Source organism: Chionomys nivalis, chromosome 18 (genome assembly GCF_950005125.1).
Source record: "Chionomys nivalis chromosome 18, mChiNiv1.1, whole genome shotgun sequence".
NCBI classification, from domain to species: domain Eukaryota; kingdom Metazoa; phylum Chordata; class Mammalia; order Rodentia; family Cricetidae; genus Chionomys; species Chionomys nivalis.
The window spans coordinates 34,819,690-34,836,525 of NC_080103.1; the positions used below are offsets into that span (position 1 = coordinate 34,819,690).

The 16,836-nt window shown below is 40.5% G+C and overlaps 1 protein-coding gene across 2 annotated transcripts in view; it reads left to right on the plus strand.

The window, feature by feature from the left end:
• The window catches only part of Prss12 (serine protease 12), a 47,948-nt gene that overhangs the window by 13,652 nt on the left and 17,460 nt on the right, over nt 1-16,836 (plus strand). For both annotated transcript variants that reach the window (XM_057794135.1, XM_057794136.1), the window contains exons 2-4: nt 2,440-2,590; nt 12,246-12,424; nt 14,345-14,486. In XM_057794135.1, coding sequence (XP_057650118.1) covers nt 2,440-2,590; nt 12,246-12,424; nt 14,345-14,486 — 472 coding nt within the window. The remainder of the gene's footprint in view (nt 1-2,439; nt 2,591-12,245; nt 12,425-14,344; nt 14,487-16,836) is intronic.

Sequence of the window (16,836 nt, forward strand, 5' to 3'; positions counted from 1 at the left end):
CTTCCCCAAAGAAACACTGACAATGTCTGTCTGGAGTGTGAGATGATGATTATATCTTGATGCTGTCTATGTTTTCTCTCTCTTTTTTATTTTTATAAATTCCACTGTTTGCCCCATTCAGTTTTGCCATTACTATTTTTACCTATTAATTTTTTTTAGTACACAAGGAAGTAGATTTCCTCATGATATTTTCATGCACATTTAACTCAGCTCTTCTCTGTTCACCTATACCTGTCATAAAAATTCATCCTTTTCTATGCTCCCATAATTTAGGTATCTACAGGCAGACCTGGCTTTATATGTCACAAGCCTGCAAAGGATTAATGGCTATGTCGGGAGGATGCATCTGTGGACGTTACCTAGTAGGCTGGGGCTGAAGTCTTCAGACTCTACAGCAGTGACATTCACAGCTGTGCAGGGGTGAAGCTAACTGTTGACCTTAGGCTAGATGCAGCCAGACTCTAGAATTATCCCCAGTTGATGGAGTGGGTCCCCAGGCACCAAGGGTAGATCTATGTTTTCCTTCATTCTCTCTGGTCCGGGTCAAAACTTCAGTTTCCTGAACGTACTGCCTTCTATCCCTTTGATCTCAAAAACATTCTCCCAGGGCACCTGGGACACCCATTGCACCATTTTGCTTTCTGTAGATACCTTATACCTGTAAATACAACTGAAAACACGGGCCTGCTGAAGTATTCTCCCTTGTTTGAAATATCTTCTCTAGGTTCTGGGTGTCATTTGCTAACCATTCAGCCAACTAATACCTCTTTCATGCCTTCTATCAGGTTCATGAATATACAGACAAGGAAGAGAGTGTCTCTGTCCTCATCTTCATTCAGAGGGAGTGACAATTGGTACACAAATAATCAATGACAATCCTAAATAAAGACAAACATCCAAGAGAGGCAACATTCATCAACAGAGCAGGACATGCCTCTAAGTGCCATTTTATGATTTTCTATTCATTTTTATTGTTACTTTGAGACTGAGTCTCTCTGTGTGGTACCGGTTGGTCTAGAACTTGCTATCTAGAGCAAACTGGTCTTCAACTTGTGAATATCCTCCTAGATTTGCCTCCTGAGTGTTATGGGATATTGTTTTAACTGGACAAAGATGCGTTACATTTGTTTGTTTATGCTGCGTTTGTTTAATTATGAAAAGATGTGTTGCTGTTTCACCTTGCCTGCCTAAGGCAACTGATTGGTCTAATAAAACACTGAACAGCCAATAGCCAGGCAGGAGAGGGAAAGGCAGGGCTGACGGGCAGAAAGGATAAATAGGAGGAGAAATCTAAGAATGAGCGGAGAAGAAAGAGGGAAAAGAGGGCGACATGCTCAGGGCAAGAAGTCAGGCAACTGCCAGTCAGTCAGACATGAGCAGCAGTGAAAGTAAAATATACAGAAGGAAAGAAAAGGTACATAAAGAAAAGCAGGTTAATTTACGTTAAAAGAGCTAGCCAGAAGTGAGCCTAAACTAGGCCAAACATTCATAACTAATAAGAAGTCTCTGTGTTATGATTTGGGAGCTGGTTGATGGCCCAAGGTAAAGAGCCTGCTACATCTGAGAGCTAAGATTACAGTTTGCACCCATGACCCACTAGGGTGCTGATACAGCTCAGGCAGCCAGACCAGGCCTCCTGGGGAAGGGATGTTGATAGTTGAGAACCTAATGAAGGGAAAATGGCAGTTATGTGAAAATCAGGGGACCATGATTTTAAGCACAAGGCACAGAAAGAATAAGGATTGTGAGGTGGAAACCATCCTGGGATTGTTTTTAGGGTTGGGGGTGGGGGATATATGGGCCAGGAGTGATGACAGAGGATTTTAGAGATCCACAAGGCACCAAGACCATGGGAATGAAGCCACTTGTGGGGATCCTTACCACAGCAAGTGAATGTGTACTGAGCTGCACCCAAGTGAATTTTCAAGAATTGTTTTTTGGAGGTCCAATATATAATGTCTAATTCATTTATTATAATGAATTAGATGGAAATTTTCCTTAATTTCTACAAATGTAAAAATAATTCACCTTGAAAAAAGTATGCTATAGACAGGAGAATTGTAGTTAATAATTACATTTGAGAATGTTCAATTTACTATAAGTAAAAAAATGAATGATGCCATCATAATCTGATGAAAATTAACTGTTTCTCAATGGGTTGGAAGCTTGTTCATGTGTCCTTTCTGTTTTCTAAAGTTGTAAAAAAAGCTAAATTAGGACCCTTTTCTCCAAAGAGCTCTCTGTATGAACCTGGTTCGATCTGGAGTATTTTAACTGGTCAAGATTCCCATAATGTTCATTAGAGATGCATGTGTTACCCACGTCACCGGTGTGGCCTAATCAATATTACTTCTGAGAACGGGAGGACATAAAATACATGTGTTGTGATGGAGAAGGAAGAAACATGACTCAAAGTTGCTTTTAATTTGTATCGCACAGGCCCACTGTTGCCCGTCATCCGCCTTGCTGGTGGGAACAGCGGGCATGAAGGTCGGGTGGAGCTGTACCACGCTGGCCAGTGGGGGACCATCTGTGATGACCAATGGGACGACGCAGACGCAGAAGTCATCTGCAGGCAGCTGGGTCTCAGGTTTGCTTTGTGTCATTTTCTTAATTTTTGATATTGTTACTTCTGTACACCAGAGAGGGTACTGTATGTTTAAATTGTGCATTTCTTTAAACCAATAAAAAGGCCACTTTTTAAAAAATTCTTTGTGCTAGTGTGTAAACTCCCTGAAGAGTACATTCATGCATTCTATAGGTCTAATCTGCCTTGTGTGAGCGAGGAATTTTACTCCTTCCAATGTAGCCTTTACATGACTCTTAGGTCACGGCTGTCATTGTCTCCTCCAGTTATTATTTTTCATTAGGTGCTGATGATGCACTGATTGTTAGCTTCCTTTAAATTTAACGTTTCCAAAGATTACCTAAATGTTGGAAGTTCACTGCCTCTTTTGTTAGTTATGCTTTGGAGCCAAGGTTGTTTCTTCATGCACAAAGGAAGTAATTCCCATATATGGAATGAAATGATCTGTATAAAGACCTCAGGATGAAAACCATCATCCAATGTCCTTTCAGGCTTGTGATTATTCTGAAATATTATGCTTTTTTTTTTAACATTGGTTAGCAAGGATTAAAAGTTTACCTAGGAGCATGTGAGATCTTTTAAAGGTTAATATTTTACACTAAATTTCGTTATTCTACTTAGCACTGTGCAGGAGGGCCCTGTGATAAGAATCTTTCAGGTGTATATCATGTTGTCTAGTTAGCCAAAATCTTTGATATTGAGATAGGATTTGAGATTTTGGGTCAATTAGTCTAAGTTGCTTGGAATTGTTTTATGGCTCTTCCCTTTTCAAAATTCTATATTTACACTGAAGTATTTTAAAGTATTTAAAACTTTTATCTCTAAAAGCTGTTTTTTATTTTAATTTATTTTTTAAATTTCATTTTACATTCCATCCACAGTTCTCCCTCTTCCCCTCCTCCTCCCCCACCTTCCCCCAAGCTCACCCCTCATTCACTCCTCCCAACGGGTAAGGGTTCCCATGGGAAGTCAACAAAGTCTAGCACATTAAGTTGGGGCAGTACGAAGCCCCTCCCTGGTGTATCTAGGTTGAGCATGGCATCCCTCCATAGGGAATGGGCTCCAATAAGCTAGTTCATGTACCAGGGACAGATCCTGGTCTTACTGCCAGGTGCCTCACAGTCCAGACTTCACCACTGACTCTCCCATATGGAAGGTCTAATTTGGTCCCATGGAGGCTCCACATCTGTCGGTCTAGAGTTCATGAGTTTCCACGAGCTTGGTTCAGCTGTCTCTGTAGATTTCTCCATCGTGATCTTGACCTCCCTTGCTCCTATATTCCCTCCTCCCTCTCTTCGATTGGATTCCTGGAGCTTGGCCTAGTGCTTGGTTGTGGATCTCTGCATCTGGCTCCTTCAGTTACTGAAGGCTCAATGATAATAGTTGGGGGAATTCAGCAATCTGATTACAGGGAAGGCCAGTTTGGGCTCTCTTTCCACTATTGCTAGGAGTCTTATCTGGGGTCATTGTGGATTCTTGGGTATTTCCCTAGCACCAGGTTTCTTCCTAAATCCATCATGGCTCTTTCTACCAAGATCTCTCTTTCATTGCTCTTCCACTCAATCTCTGAAAGCTTTAAGAATAAGAACACTGAAAAAAAAAAAAAAAGAATAAGAACACTGTCCAGCATAGCCAACATACCATTATCATAATGAGCCTAATTTCTCATTATATTCAAGTGTTTGGAGTCACTCACACAGCGTCTTTGACACATGGTTTGTCCACAGGAGGACAAAGACAAAGTAATCGAGTGTAGTTGGGCTTTATGGCCCTGAAGTTTTAGAACCTACACCAGTCTCTTCTGTTTACATAGCCTAGACTTGCTGAATGGACACACTGTGAGACTGTCCCATCTTCTGACTTAGTGTCCTTAGGTCATTTCATTCTTACAGATTCTGAAATTGGGAACTAGTCACAAAGGCTTCATTGGCTCAGTGCTAGCATTCTGCATAGGGACCAACACAGGTGATGGGATGTTTTCTTCTCCACCAGGAGTCACAGAGTCAAATTGGCTCCTTTTCGTTTGTTTGTTTGCTTGCTTAAATCCCATAATGGCAAGGCTAAAGTTAAGGGAACATTTTCAGTTCTAACTGCTGATTTGTAGTTTATGTGTGGAAAAGGAACAAGCCTGAGAAATCCTAGGACAGTGGCTTTGACCTTAAACACTGCCTGGCCCATTAGTTCTAGCCTCTTATTGGCTAATTCTTACATCTTTGATTAACGCATTTCTAATATTCTGTATAGCACCACGAGCTGGCTTACCAGGAAAGATCTTAACCTGTGTCTGTCTGGAGTGGGAGAATCATGGCGACTCCCTGACTCGGCTTCTTTCTCCCAGCATTCTGTTCTGTTTACTCCACCCACCTAAGGGTTGGCCTATCAAATGGGCCTAGGCAGTTTTTTTTATTAATTAACCAATGAAAGCAACAGATTAAAAAAAATCACTCCCACATCACCCTGAGTGTTATAGGTGTGCTGTAGATGTGCCAGTTGGGGTGGGCACCCCACAGCCAGTGGTTCTCTGCATTCTTCCAAAGGTGGATTTCTGTAACTGTCTCCATCTCCTGTAAAGAGAAGCTTCCTTGAAGAGGGGTCAGAGCTACATCTATCTACAGGTAAGGATTTAGAATGCAGTCAGAAATGATGCCGGTTTAGAAAAGCAGCAGTAGTAGGTTTTCCTCTAGGGCTCATGGCCTTACAAGTCATGGGTGACTGTCTGGGTTTACATTATCAGATGATAAGTCCAATGAGGTGGTCCTCAGTTACCCCCAAGAAATAAGAACCACTATGGCATCATTAGAGGTGTTTTGCCATGCTGGCCACTGCTGTTGTTTGCCATCTTTCCATTCGGGTAGGACTAGTGATTGCTTTTCTCCCCCGTCAGCTTGCACAGCACCTTCGGACACTAAGAGCGTGAGTCCTCAGGAAGGAGGCATCAAAGTCAGCTCCAAACCCGTTCCCCCACCTCCTCCATCAAAAGTGTGTAGCATCTCCAGTAGCAGGGTTGTATCTTCAAGTTCTGGGAGGCAACCAAAGGCAATGGAAAAAGTCAATATTGTTTTGGGTATCTCTTGACTTGCTAGCGCTGTAGCAAGGCAGCGGAGTCCTCCTGAAAGCCCCAAGCAACAAACAACCCAGCATGGTAGAGATTTTTGTGGTGTAGGTACCCTGATGCGCTTGAGTTGAGCTGTCCACAGGACTTTCTTTCAGTTGACTTTACAGTTTGCTCTAACTGTAAATTAGTCTTCAGATGACACTTTGCCAATTCCCCTCCCTCTGTGTTTGTTCACTGAAATTGTTTTTAGTGGTCCACGCTTGACAGGAGACAGCATAGTTGTTTCTTGAGTTATTTGTTTTGTTCATGGGCGAATCTCATCTCCCTTTTGCTTGCCTTGTTGGATTCCCAAAAGGAGCCTGCATCATGAGTTGCTGCAGCGCTGGTTGCAGTTTCCGAGTGAGAGTCTGTCATTGTGACCTTTGCATTTGAATAGTATCTGTGTATACTGGTAGCCGGAGAGCTTTCTCAATGTAAAAGGAATTGTTGTACTTAAGTAACTTAAATTTGATTAACTCAGTATGTGGGGATGATGAAGAAGAAAAGGGAGACAGGCAGATGCTTTCAAATTAGATAACCTGGGGATGCTTATGTATCTGGTAGTTTTAGGTGGAGCCTTTCTCGAGTTCTTTTCTGTGAGCTTAATATTAAAAGCATTTTAAAAGCACAGCTTAGCATGACATCACATTGAACTGTGCTGGAGTTCCATAATTTACACAGAAATTTAATTATTTAAATGTATCTTTCCATTCGTTTTGTTTTCCTTAGAAAGAGCTATAAAATTTTCCTATAGAATCATAGTAAATGTTAGGATAAAATTATTATAGTATACATTGATTTTTAAACCTTTTCTTTGCCTTTTTATTTCCCTCTCCGTTAGAAACACATTGACTTACAATATTTACAATTTAAATTTCTGGGTAAATGAACTTGGGTGGTCAGAGAGGAAAGTTTATTAACAGATGCTGAAGTTGTGCCCTCCTGTAGCCATGTTCTTGGCTCTGTGCTGTGAGTCGGAACCAGTCTTGAGACTCAAGATCCCATCGGCAGAGGATCTCTTTTCACTCATGCTATACTCTGTAAAAATGCAGAACGAAAACACAGAGCTGGAAAACACAGAGAAGTAAGAAGAGAAAGAAAGCGATGGTGACAGCGTTTTGGCTGGACTGTGTTAGACATGGCATCTGCCATCAGCTGGAAACATCTTCGGAGGCTGTAATTCAGTAGCGGTTCAGGGCCTGCTGATGGCAACTATTTAAACACAGTGAGATGCTGGGAAAGCTATTGAACTTGTGAGCCTCCGTTTTCTTGCCCATAACGTTGATGTGATAACATGATGAAGTTGGGGAAGATTAAATAAGGTAATAAGCACAGTGCTCACAGTGCTCTTAGACCAGTGCCTGGCAAATCTTAAGCAGTCATTGTACATTAGGAGTCATTGGTGATGGAGGGGACCATGGGCCAGCACAATGATCATTAAACATGAGTTTCTATAGCCATAGGCTACAAGTGTTACAAACCGATATGTGTAGTTAAAGAACCAGTCCTCTATAAACTAAAGAGTATGTGCTTACCTGGCCTTCCTACCTTGTCTTTGTCAAATAGTGGCCATGTTTGGATCCTGAGTTGATCATATGGTGGTGTGTATTTGGCCATTGCGATAATGGTTCCATGCGCTTTGATTAGTGAAGTGAACACACTGAATGAGGGTCAGACACAGAATGAAGTGTTCATTGGGAATTATTGTCACCTATGTCAACTAGCTTCACAAATGAAACAAGTGATGGAGGAGGGTCATCTTTCTATTTGTTGCTTTTATTGGTTAATTAATAAAGAAACTGCTTGGCCTCTGATAGGGTAGAATTAAGATAGGCGGAGTAAACAAAACAGAATGCTGGGAGAAAGAAGCCAAGTCAGTGAGACGCCATGCTCCCCTCTCCCTGGCAGATGCAGGGCAGCTCCTCTCAGAGCCAGACGCCATGAAGCAAGCTGCCTGGGAACGCAGCCCCGCCTCTCCTAACACAACAAACAAGCCAGGGTGTTATATCAGAACAGCATTTCCCATAAGCTTTCTCTGTAGTCAGGACAAGCAAGGAGTGAGTGCTTGGACCTTCAGCATGAAGCTGGCTGGCTGGTGTGAAAATGATCTCCATATGGGAAGGACAGAGCACATGTGGCTTACTCAATTGACGTAGAACTTTTGACATCCTAGCTAATGAATTTGATGCCTCTTTTCCCAGTATTATCTGATCTCTTTAGAAGAAGTCTTTTATTTCTTTGCTGTTTCTACAAAAACCAGCAGCAGGGCACTAGGAATTCCTGCTTGAAGGAATGTGTGTGTGTGTGTGTGTATAAACACACATCATCTTAATTTTAACAAACTCAAACAATGACTAGAAAACTAAGTTAATGTCACATGATATTTTCCTGGTTATTATCCTCTCCTCGAGTTTATTATTGTTTTTATGATCCATTTATCTTAATTCAATGTTTTTGAGATCTTTAACATGATATTATTTCAGTGGAAAATATGGAAATCCACTTAACAAGAAACAAAACACGCACTGATGCTATAAAAATAGATTTTGGCATAAGTCACTTCTCCCGACTCATCATTTAAAAGTCCCATGTACTGGATTCTTTTTTAAGTATGCGAGGTAGGCCAGACAGAAGCAACAGGCCTGATGTTTTTTTCTGAGAACTCACCAGCATATCTGGAATGCAACATAGCTCAGTTATTTTGTCCCAGAGAATGGGCTGTCACTCCCAGTCAACGGATGACATTAGACTTTGTATTTTTCCCCCTTGGGGACAGAAATCCTTTGCCAAAATATTGCATGAAAGATGATATTAACCATTTAAATCTGTGAAAAAATGTGACAGGTAAGAATGCTTTATTTTGCTTTAATTTGACCACTTAAAAGCTTGAACATCTTAGGTGGTCAGTGACCACAGGTAATCCTTCCTCCACTTTAATCCACCCCATGCCTTATTACTTTTCAAATTGGTTGCTGTCTTGTTCATTAAAATTTAACAATATTCTTATCCTTATCCTAGGAGTTCGTTTGGTTACTATTACATATTGCAAATATTTATTCCACAGTGTTCTATTCGCCTGTGACTGATTATGAGGTAGTTTTCAATTATCCTCAGACGTAATCTTTTTAGGCTTCATTTTCCTCCCTTCTGTGCTTCCTGTTTTTTTCAGGAAATCATCTACATCCAAGGTTATAAGAACAGCACTCCTGTTATTTCAGCAGAGGAACTTTTTACTATTCATCTCTCTTTTTCTCTCTTTGTCTCTGCCTCTCTCTGTCTCTGTCTTTCTGTTTCTCTCTCTCTCTCTCTCTCTCTCTCTCTCTCTCTCTCTCTCACACACACACACACACACACACACACACACACACACACACACACTCTTCTTCTTCCCCCTCCCTCTCTCCTTTTCTTTTCCTTGGTCATCTTTAAACCACCTGGATTTAATTTGTTTCTGGTAGGAGTTTGGGATCAAATTTTCCATTATCCCCTGATGTTTTGGTTTCCTTCTAGCCTTATCGTAGTCAATGAATTGTATCCAGTGAAAAATTTTCCTTAACATCTCTTCCTGGTGCAAAGCTCTAAGGAGGTGATGAGTTTGCCTTACCTTAAGCCTGGCTTCTCCATGACCCGACAGGCCCCCAGTCATCACTCAGTCAGTGTGTCCCCTGAACCACATTCTATACTTGCTTCCATTAATTTCTCTCTTGTTAAGGGCCATGCCTTAGGGTTTTTTGTCTTTGTTTTTTTGTTGCTGTGATAAATTATCATCGCCAAAGGCAATTAGGGGAGAAAAGGGCTTATTTTGGCTTACAGTTCCAGAGAGATAAAATCCATTGTGGTGGGGGGAGTCATGGCAACAGTCAAGGAAAGTATGGAGGAGCAAGCTTTGTGCCAGACGGAAGCTAGCCGAATACATGAGCATCACACACAGGAAGCAGAGAGAAAGAACAGGAAGTAGGACCAAGCTACACAACCTTGAAGCCCAGAGGTGGTAATGTACTTCCTCCAGTGAGGTACCTCCTCTTAAAGGATCCATAACCTCTGCATGCAGCATGAGAAATTGAGGATCAAACGTTCAAGAACATTAGCTTATGGGACACATCTCTCATTTAAACCATCGTAGACCAGACAGCAAATACTTTAGACTGTGTGGACGGTAGACAGTGGCCCTGTTGTAGCACCAACACTGCCATAGGCACAAACGTGGCTTAGCTTCAAAACAATTTTACATTTGTATAAGAAAAGCTGGGTTTCAGTTAATGTTACACATCACCAATTATGTTATCCTTTCAGTCTCTCCCTTGCCTCTGATCATTCAGAATTCATAGAAATCCCTCTTAGTGCCATGGCAGCATGGAAATGGGTGTCATTCAGTCTTTGGTACATGAGTCGTCATTTGTCATCTGATCTGCAGCCATTAGCTGGGGCGTCTTCTGCCTTGTCCTGGATCCTTCTAAAAAAGGAGTCACAAATCTCAGGTGTAGAATTCAAAGCACATTTCTTCAAAAGTTAACTCATTTTCACAATAGCATATCAGTGTTACTCTTTCCTTTACATCTGCTCAGTAGATTCTGATCTTTATTATTTGCTGGGATAGACTATTAAGGGTAGAGAGTGGTTTGAGCATTGGGATTCTGAATTGGGAAATATTTTAACAGCAAAAGGAAATGTATTGTTCTTTCCCTTGATTTCCTCCATCACCCCTCCTCAAGCATTCCTCAGTCCACCTCCTTGGCGCTTTCTGAATTGTCTGCATAGTCAGTCAAGCCATAATGGTGTAAATGGGTCCTGTGCATTTGGCTTGATGTTATTTAAAGAGGGGCTTAATTTTTAATGTTTTAGAAATTTAGAAAAAGTGGTGTGGGAGAGAAAGACGCCATGCAACAGTTCACGTGGAGGGGTTTTTATTAGGGAAAAGAGAAGATAAGAAGACGGAAGTGGGGGAGACTGGCCTCTGGGGACAGGAGCGGCATAAGAGAAGAGAGAGGCAGAGAGGGAGAGAGGAAGGGGGGGGGAGAGAGAGAGAGAGAGAGAGAGAGAGAGAGAGAGAGAGAGAGAGAGGAACAGGCTGACAAAGAGATAGAGAGAGACAGAGAGAAAGAGAAACAGACTGACAGAGAAAAAGAGAGAGATGGGAGGTGGGCAGGGCCCTTTTAAAGGGAACGTAGTGAATGTGCACAGGAGGCGCTCTTAGTGGCTACAGCTGAGGACGTAGCCTGTCAGAACCCCGAGGGCAGATGCCTGAATATTAACAGTGAGTACTCTGGAGACCTCTACAATACCTAGTAAAATGAATCAAATAAGATCTTGAAGTTGCCTGCATAAGACTTTACTATCACTGGGGTATTACACCCATCTAGTGAATGTTTTTCTCTTAATATGTTTTTGTTGCAATTCTCAAGATAGTTATGGAATCATGAATAAAGGAATAGGTATAATATTAATGAAGAACTGAAGATATAAGATATAAATGTTAAAGACCAAGGATAAAAGATAAAGGGGGCTGAAAAGCAATATCTAAAGATGGTCTTCATTCAGTGGGCGATGCCGTCTTCATTGAACTTAGGACACAATTTTTCGAACTGTAGGAGAAGTTCCTTATGAGTAAACTTGTGGGATGCTATTTTTGTCAGAAATGGATTTGACTGAATGACAGGAATTGAACATAACAACTTAAATTTAGACACGCACCTCCTTGGCTCTCAAAGAAGAGATCAGAGGCAGCCAGCAGAGTCTCGTCCAGTGGGTCCGCCCTCATTAGGACCCTTGGCTCTTTCCTCCTTCCATCTCCGTCCGCTCCCTTCATAGGGCATTTTGCTGGGCACAATGCTCATGCTTTCTATACAGCACTCCAGAGGCTGAGGCAGAATGATTGTTTACTGTGAGTTTAAGGCTAGTCAAGACCACATAGACAGTTTCAGAGAAGTCTGTGTATGACAGGGCTCTGGTTTTAGACCCTGTCTCCAAAACAGTGTGTGCATGGAGGCAGCACAACTTGGGCCAATGTAGCTTCTTTAGTTCCAGTCATTACCTTCACTTTATGTGCAGTAGGAAGGAGATGGAATGAAGACAATGGCCTTTGAATACTCCACGGTGCTTTCTTTCTGAATAGTGCTGCTAAAAACTTAATAATGGTGACGTTTTATTTTGAGATCACAAAAAACTTCTGCAGACAGATGGCATTGATAATTGCACATCAACGTGAATGGCTTGATGTGCTTAAACATTGTTAAAATGGTGTTTATGTCAGGATATAAACAGCTCGCTAGTAGGATAGGATGCTTGGAAATGTGATGTTTATTTTGGGTACTGTACCTTTTAAAACACCGAGATTATGTTATTAATGAGGAAGGGAGGGCAAAGGTTGAGAAATAGCAAGGAGTTTTTAAACATATGTAGTGGTGGCCACTGGAAGCAAGATAAATCCCAGGAACTCACAAATGATGGAAGGCGTGGGTTTCGGGCATGGGGTTAATCACTGTGTGGTTGACGGGAGCGAGGAAATGAGACAGGAGCACCTTTCATGGTGGAAGCCAGAATTCATCTCATTTTACGTCCGCTCAGTGGCATCGCCAAAGCGTGGCACGGTGCACACTTTGGGGAAGGATCTGGTCCGATACTGTTGGACGAAGTACGCTGCACCGGAAACGAGCTGTCCATTGAGCAGTGTCCAAAGAGCTCCTGGGGAGAGCACGACTGTGGCCATAAGGAAGATGCTGGAGTGTCTTGTGTCCCTCTCACAGGTAAGGTGCCACTTCCTAGACGTGCCGTCTTCTGCCCTCGCGACCGGTATTGCCACAGCTTCCTTTCTTTTTTTAATATTTTCTATTTTTTAAAATATTTATTTATTATGTATACAATATTCTGTCTGTGTGTATGCCTGCAGACCAGAAGAGGGCACCGGACCTCATTACAGATGGTTGTGAGCCACCATGTTCTTGCTGGGAATTGAACTCAGGACCTTTGGAAGAACAGGCAATGCTCTTAACCTCTGAGCCATCTCTCCAGCCCCCACAGCTTCCTTTCTTAATTCAGATATTGTCGAAGGAGCAGACAGATAAAGCTAAATATTAAGCAAAACTCAAGATAAAACCAAACACAATTTTTATTTCAAAATACAATGTCTTCACTCACAGTTATTTCTAAAAGTTTCTATTTAAAGTCCAACAAAGCTAGATCAGAAACTATCAGGTTTTTTTGGCAATATGCTGTACCCACCAGTTAAAATCAATGTGCAGTGACACATACCAAACAACAGGTGTCAGTATATTACACCTTAAATCCATTCAGCTGATGACCAGCCTTTCCCAGAATGTGTTTGTGATTGTTGTAAAGCTGTGTTTATGTGATTGCTGATGGAAGGGAACTGATAAAAAGGCCATGCTAGCTTTGGAATCAAATTTTAGACTAATGCGCATTGCATCATGTCTGTCTTATAGGTCATATGTCATAAGAAGGGGGGATGTTTTAAGTTATTTTTACTTGTGTGTATTTGTGCGTGAATGTGAAAAGTAAAAGAATTAGTATCTATGGAACTCTGATTTCTATCTTTTTATTCATGCTGTTGTTTTTTTATTAGCAACACAATGCTTTTGTACAGAATAGAAATTTCTAATTTACACAGAGGTAAAGACAGAATTTCATTTCCTTGAGCCGCCCTCTTTCAAATGAGGTGATCTCATTAGTGCTATGATAGGCATACAATAGTGTTTTGAAGACAATAAATCTCAAACACCAGATGGTTGTGTGTCAAGAGACTTTTCTTCACTTCAGTGGGCGCCAGAGATCTATGAGAGGTACCTTCTACTCTCCGGTTACCTGTGTTCCTTTGAGAGGTGTTTGGATTATTGTGGATGGAAATGACTTTTAAATATATCCTTTTTGGTAATGAAATTTATTGTGCTATCTGTGCACAAACTTTTTTTTTGTTTGTTTTTTGAGACAAGGTTTCTCTGTGGTTTTGGAGCCTGTCCTGGAACTAGCTCTTGTAGACCAGGCTGGTCTCGAACTCACAGAGATCCGCCTGCCTCTGCCTCCCAAGTGCTGGGATTAAAGGCGAAAAAGAATTCTGTGTGTAATTAGTCACTGAGCTAATAAGATTCAAGTTTCATATCTGTATTCTCAGTAAAACACAGAGAAGATGTGTTTTTCTCATCCGTGGGTGTCTGAGGAATAATGACCTCTTCGGCAAGCTAGATTGCTCTTTACCTGATGTAGCTTTGCCCATGTCCTTAGTTCAGTGTTTTGATGTGTGATTAAGAATTTGAAATACTCTAAGTCATTATATATATATATATATATATATATATATATATATAACTATTTCAATGAAAATGACCACTGTCCTTTAGATTTAAGAGGACTGGAATTATGGGAAATTTCCCTAATGGGATTTAATATAGAAAAGTTAAAAAAATATGTGTTTTGAAATTACAACAGAATGTATTTTCTGCTTGGAGAATAGAGGACAAGGATGAGGAAGAGAGATGCATTAATGTTCAGAAAGAGGGCAATGACCTCACATGACTGAGTAGAGACATAATGTTAATTATCAAATGGCTCAGAGGGAGGCCTAACGCCAAAGGTACCTCAGGCCAAAGCTGCTTCCTTCTTTTTTTTTCTTTAACATTAATTTGCTTTGTGTCTTTATCTTCTTATCACAGATGGGGTCATCAGACTTGCCGGAGGGAGAAGTGGCCATGAAGGTCGCCTGGAGGTATACTATGGGGGAAAGTGGGGGACGGTCTGTGATGATGGCTGGACAGAGATGAACACATACGTGGCTTGCCGACTGCTGGGATTTAAGTAAGGCTCACTGGTGTGGGGACATTGAACATCAAAACACATCTTTAAAGTCAGAATTGCTGCATGATCCTTACCTGTAATTCTAAAAACAGATATGCATAATCTATCAGTTACCTATCTATGTATTTCTATTTGTCTATCCATCTGTCATCATCAACATCTATAGTTTATCATCATCTGTCATATCAGTAATGCCTACCTACCTATCACCTTTCTATTTAATCTACCTATTACTTCACCAATTTCCCTACAAACAGAAGTACAATAAAAATGACATTTTTAAAGATAATGAGTAGCCACCTCATGTCACTTCTTTCATGTACTTTTCATGTACTACTTCATGTACCTATCAACATCTCTTTTCTTGAACAAATTGTTTGATGCTAAGAGTGACTTCTGGTCCACTCTTTGTCTATTCAGGCAAGTTGCTGAATGCTTGATTTTACCATGATGCATTGCTATGACTGGATACTTCTAGTTTTGACATCATTGTGTCTAAAATTTCAGCAATTCCAGTGGGGAATGCTGTGGTGTCACGTGCTTCTTTCTTGGAACATGATGATAATCGACACTTCTGTTGGAAAAGAGCAGCCCTCTTGTCAGAGGATGACCTTTAGAACTAGCCTTTGACCTTGCCCACTTACAATCTGAGTGCCAGACTTTGGGGCAGTATATGTCATGTTACATACATAATGCATTCCAGAATAAAGACTTAAATTGGTTGAAGTAACAAAACGATGCCCTGGGGGTAAATATTCAAATGAAGCCCATGGATGCCCCTTCTTTCTTTTCTTTCATATTTCTCTACCATGATTTTAAAAACTGGTGAATTACTTAACATCAGTTTGAAATACAGTTAATTACAAATATTCACTAAGCCTTAAAATATATCTCATTCAAGCTAGGTAAAGCTATGCTTAAGGGTGTATTTTTTAAAAGAAAGTAAATGAAATACTGTCCACAATTTCCCTTTCTTACACATCGCTTGGAATGTTTACGTGTAATTTTATATCAGCTGTTTTAGTAAATCTGATCTTGTTTACTTTTTCAATGGCACAGTGTCACAAGTTTGATGTATTTTGAGATCCATTAAATAGTCACACCATGATCTAATGAAATTTTTCTAGGGTAAAATGGACTATTAGTTACATAATAAATAATGCTATAGTGAAAATGCAAATGTTGCAAATTCACCAACATTCATGTGTTCGTGTGAACGTGTGACACATTTAGGTTACAGAGGAAGTTCTGAAAGCGGTGATTCACTGGGGTTGAGAAAGAGTAAACTTGGTGTCTTTGTACAAATGCAGTCTCAAAGCTAACAAAACTTCCTGTTATATGTTTTGTGGTTGAATTACACAGAGGGAAGTCAGTGTCAGAACAAGGCATTTGCTGGACGCACGCTTTAAGCCCAAAGTGACAGCAATATACAATTTAAGTTCATTGCTTTTTTTTAATTTTTGCTAAAATTTGATTAGTTATAAAAGTAGTCTTAAAATGACTACTTAAAAACTGTGTTGTGCCAATGGGTGGTGATACACCCTTTAATCCCAGGACTAGAGGCAGGTGGAACTCTGTGAGTTCAAGGCCATCCTGGTCTACGGAGTGAGTTCCAGGACAGCCAGTACTACACAGGAAAATCCTGTCTTGAAAACAAAAACCCAAACCCAAACCAAAATAAGACCATGTTGCTTTAACTTGCTAAATAATTCATCTTCATCTAGTTAGAGAGATCTAGTATTTGCACAGCAGAACTCTTAGAAAAGTTCATGGCAAATGGAGAGATGTCTTCTTATCCTTAATGAAGAAATAATAAAAGTATTGAGTGAGGAGAATGATGGGCATACAATTTCTTATTAGAATTGAATTTTACAGACTCTAAGAATTGAAGGCACTTGGAAGATCTTTAAACTCAGTGATAATCTGAACGCTTTTTAAGGGATAAATGAAAAATTGGAAGAAGGGTGAAAGTGAATACAGTTACTTAGTTGCCAGTTTTTAAATTTACAGATATTTGCTATTTCACAGCCTATCATTTATTGCAATACATAATATAATGAAATAAGGTCAATTGGCACACAGTGTCATTTATAAAAATTATGTATTAAACTTATGAAACCTTTCAAAAAAAACACTGTCATTGTTTTTACTTTGATGGGCTAATATCAAAATTTTAATTTCTGGATTGGGTCCTGTTTCTGAGCAGTCACCGAGTTCTGAGACATTTTCTAGCTTGAAGAAGGACTCCAGAGTGCCCCAGGGAAGCAGATAAACTCAAATCAGCTCGAATACTTTGAGCAGAGCCCCAAACAAACAATTGTTTTCCTTTTTACTTCACAGAGTTGATCCC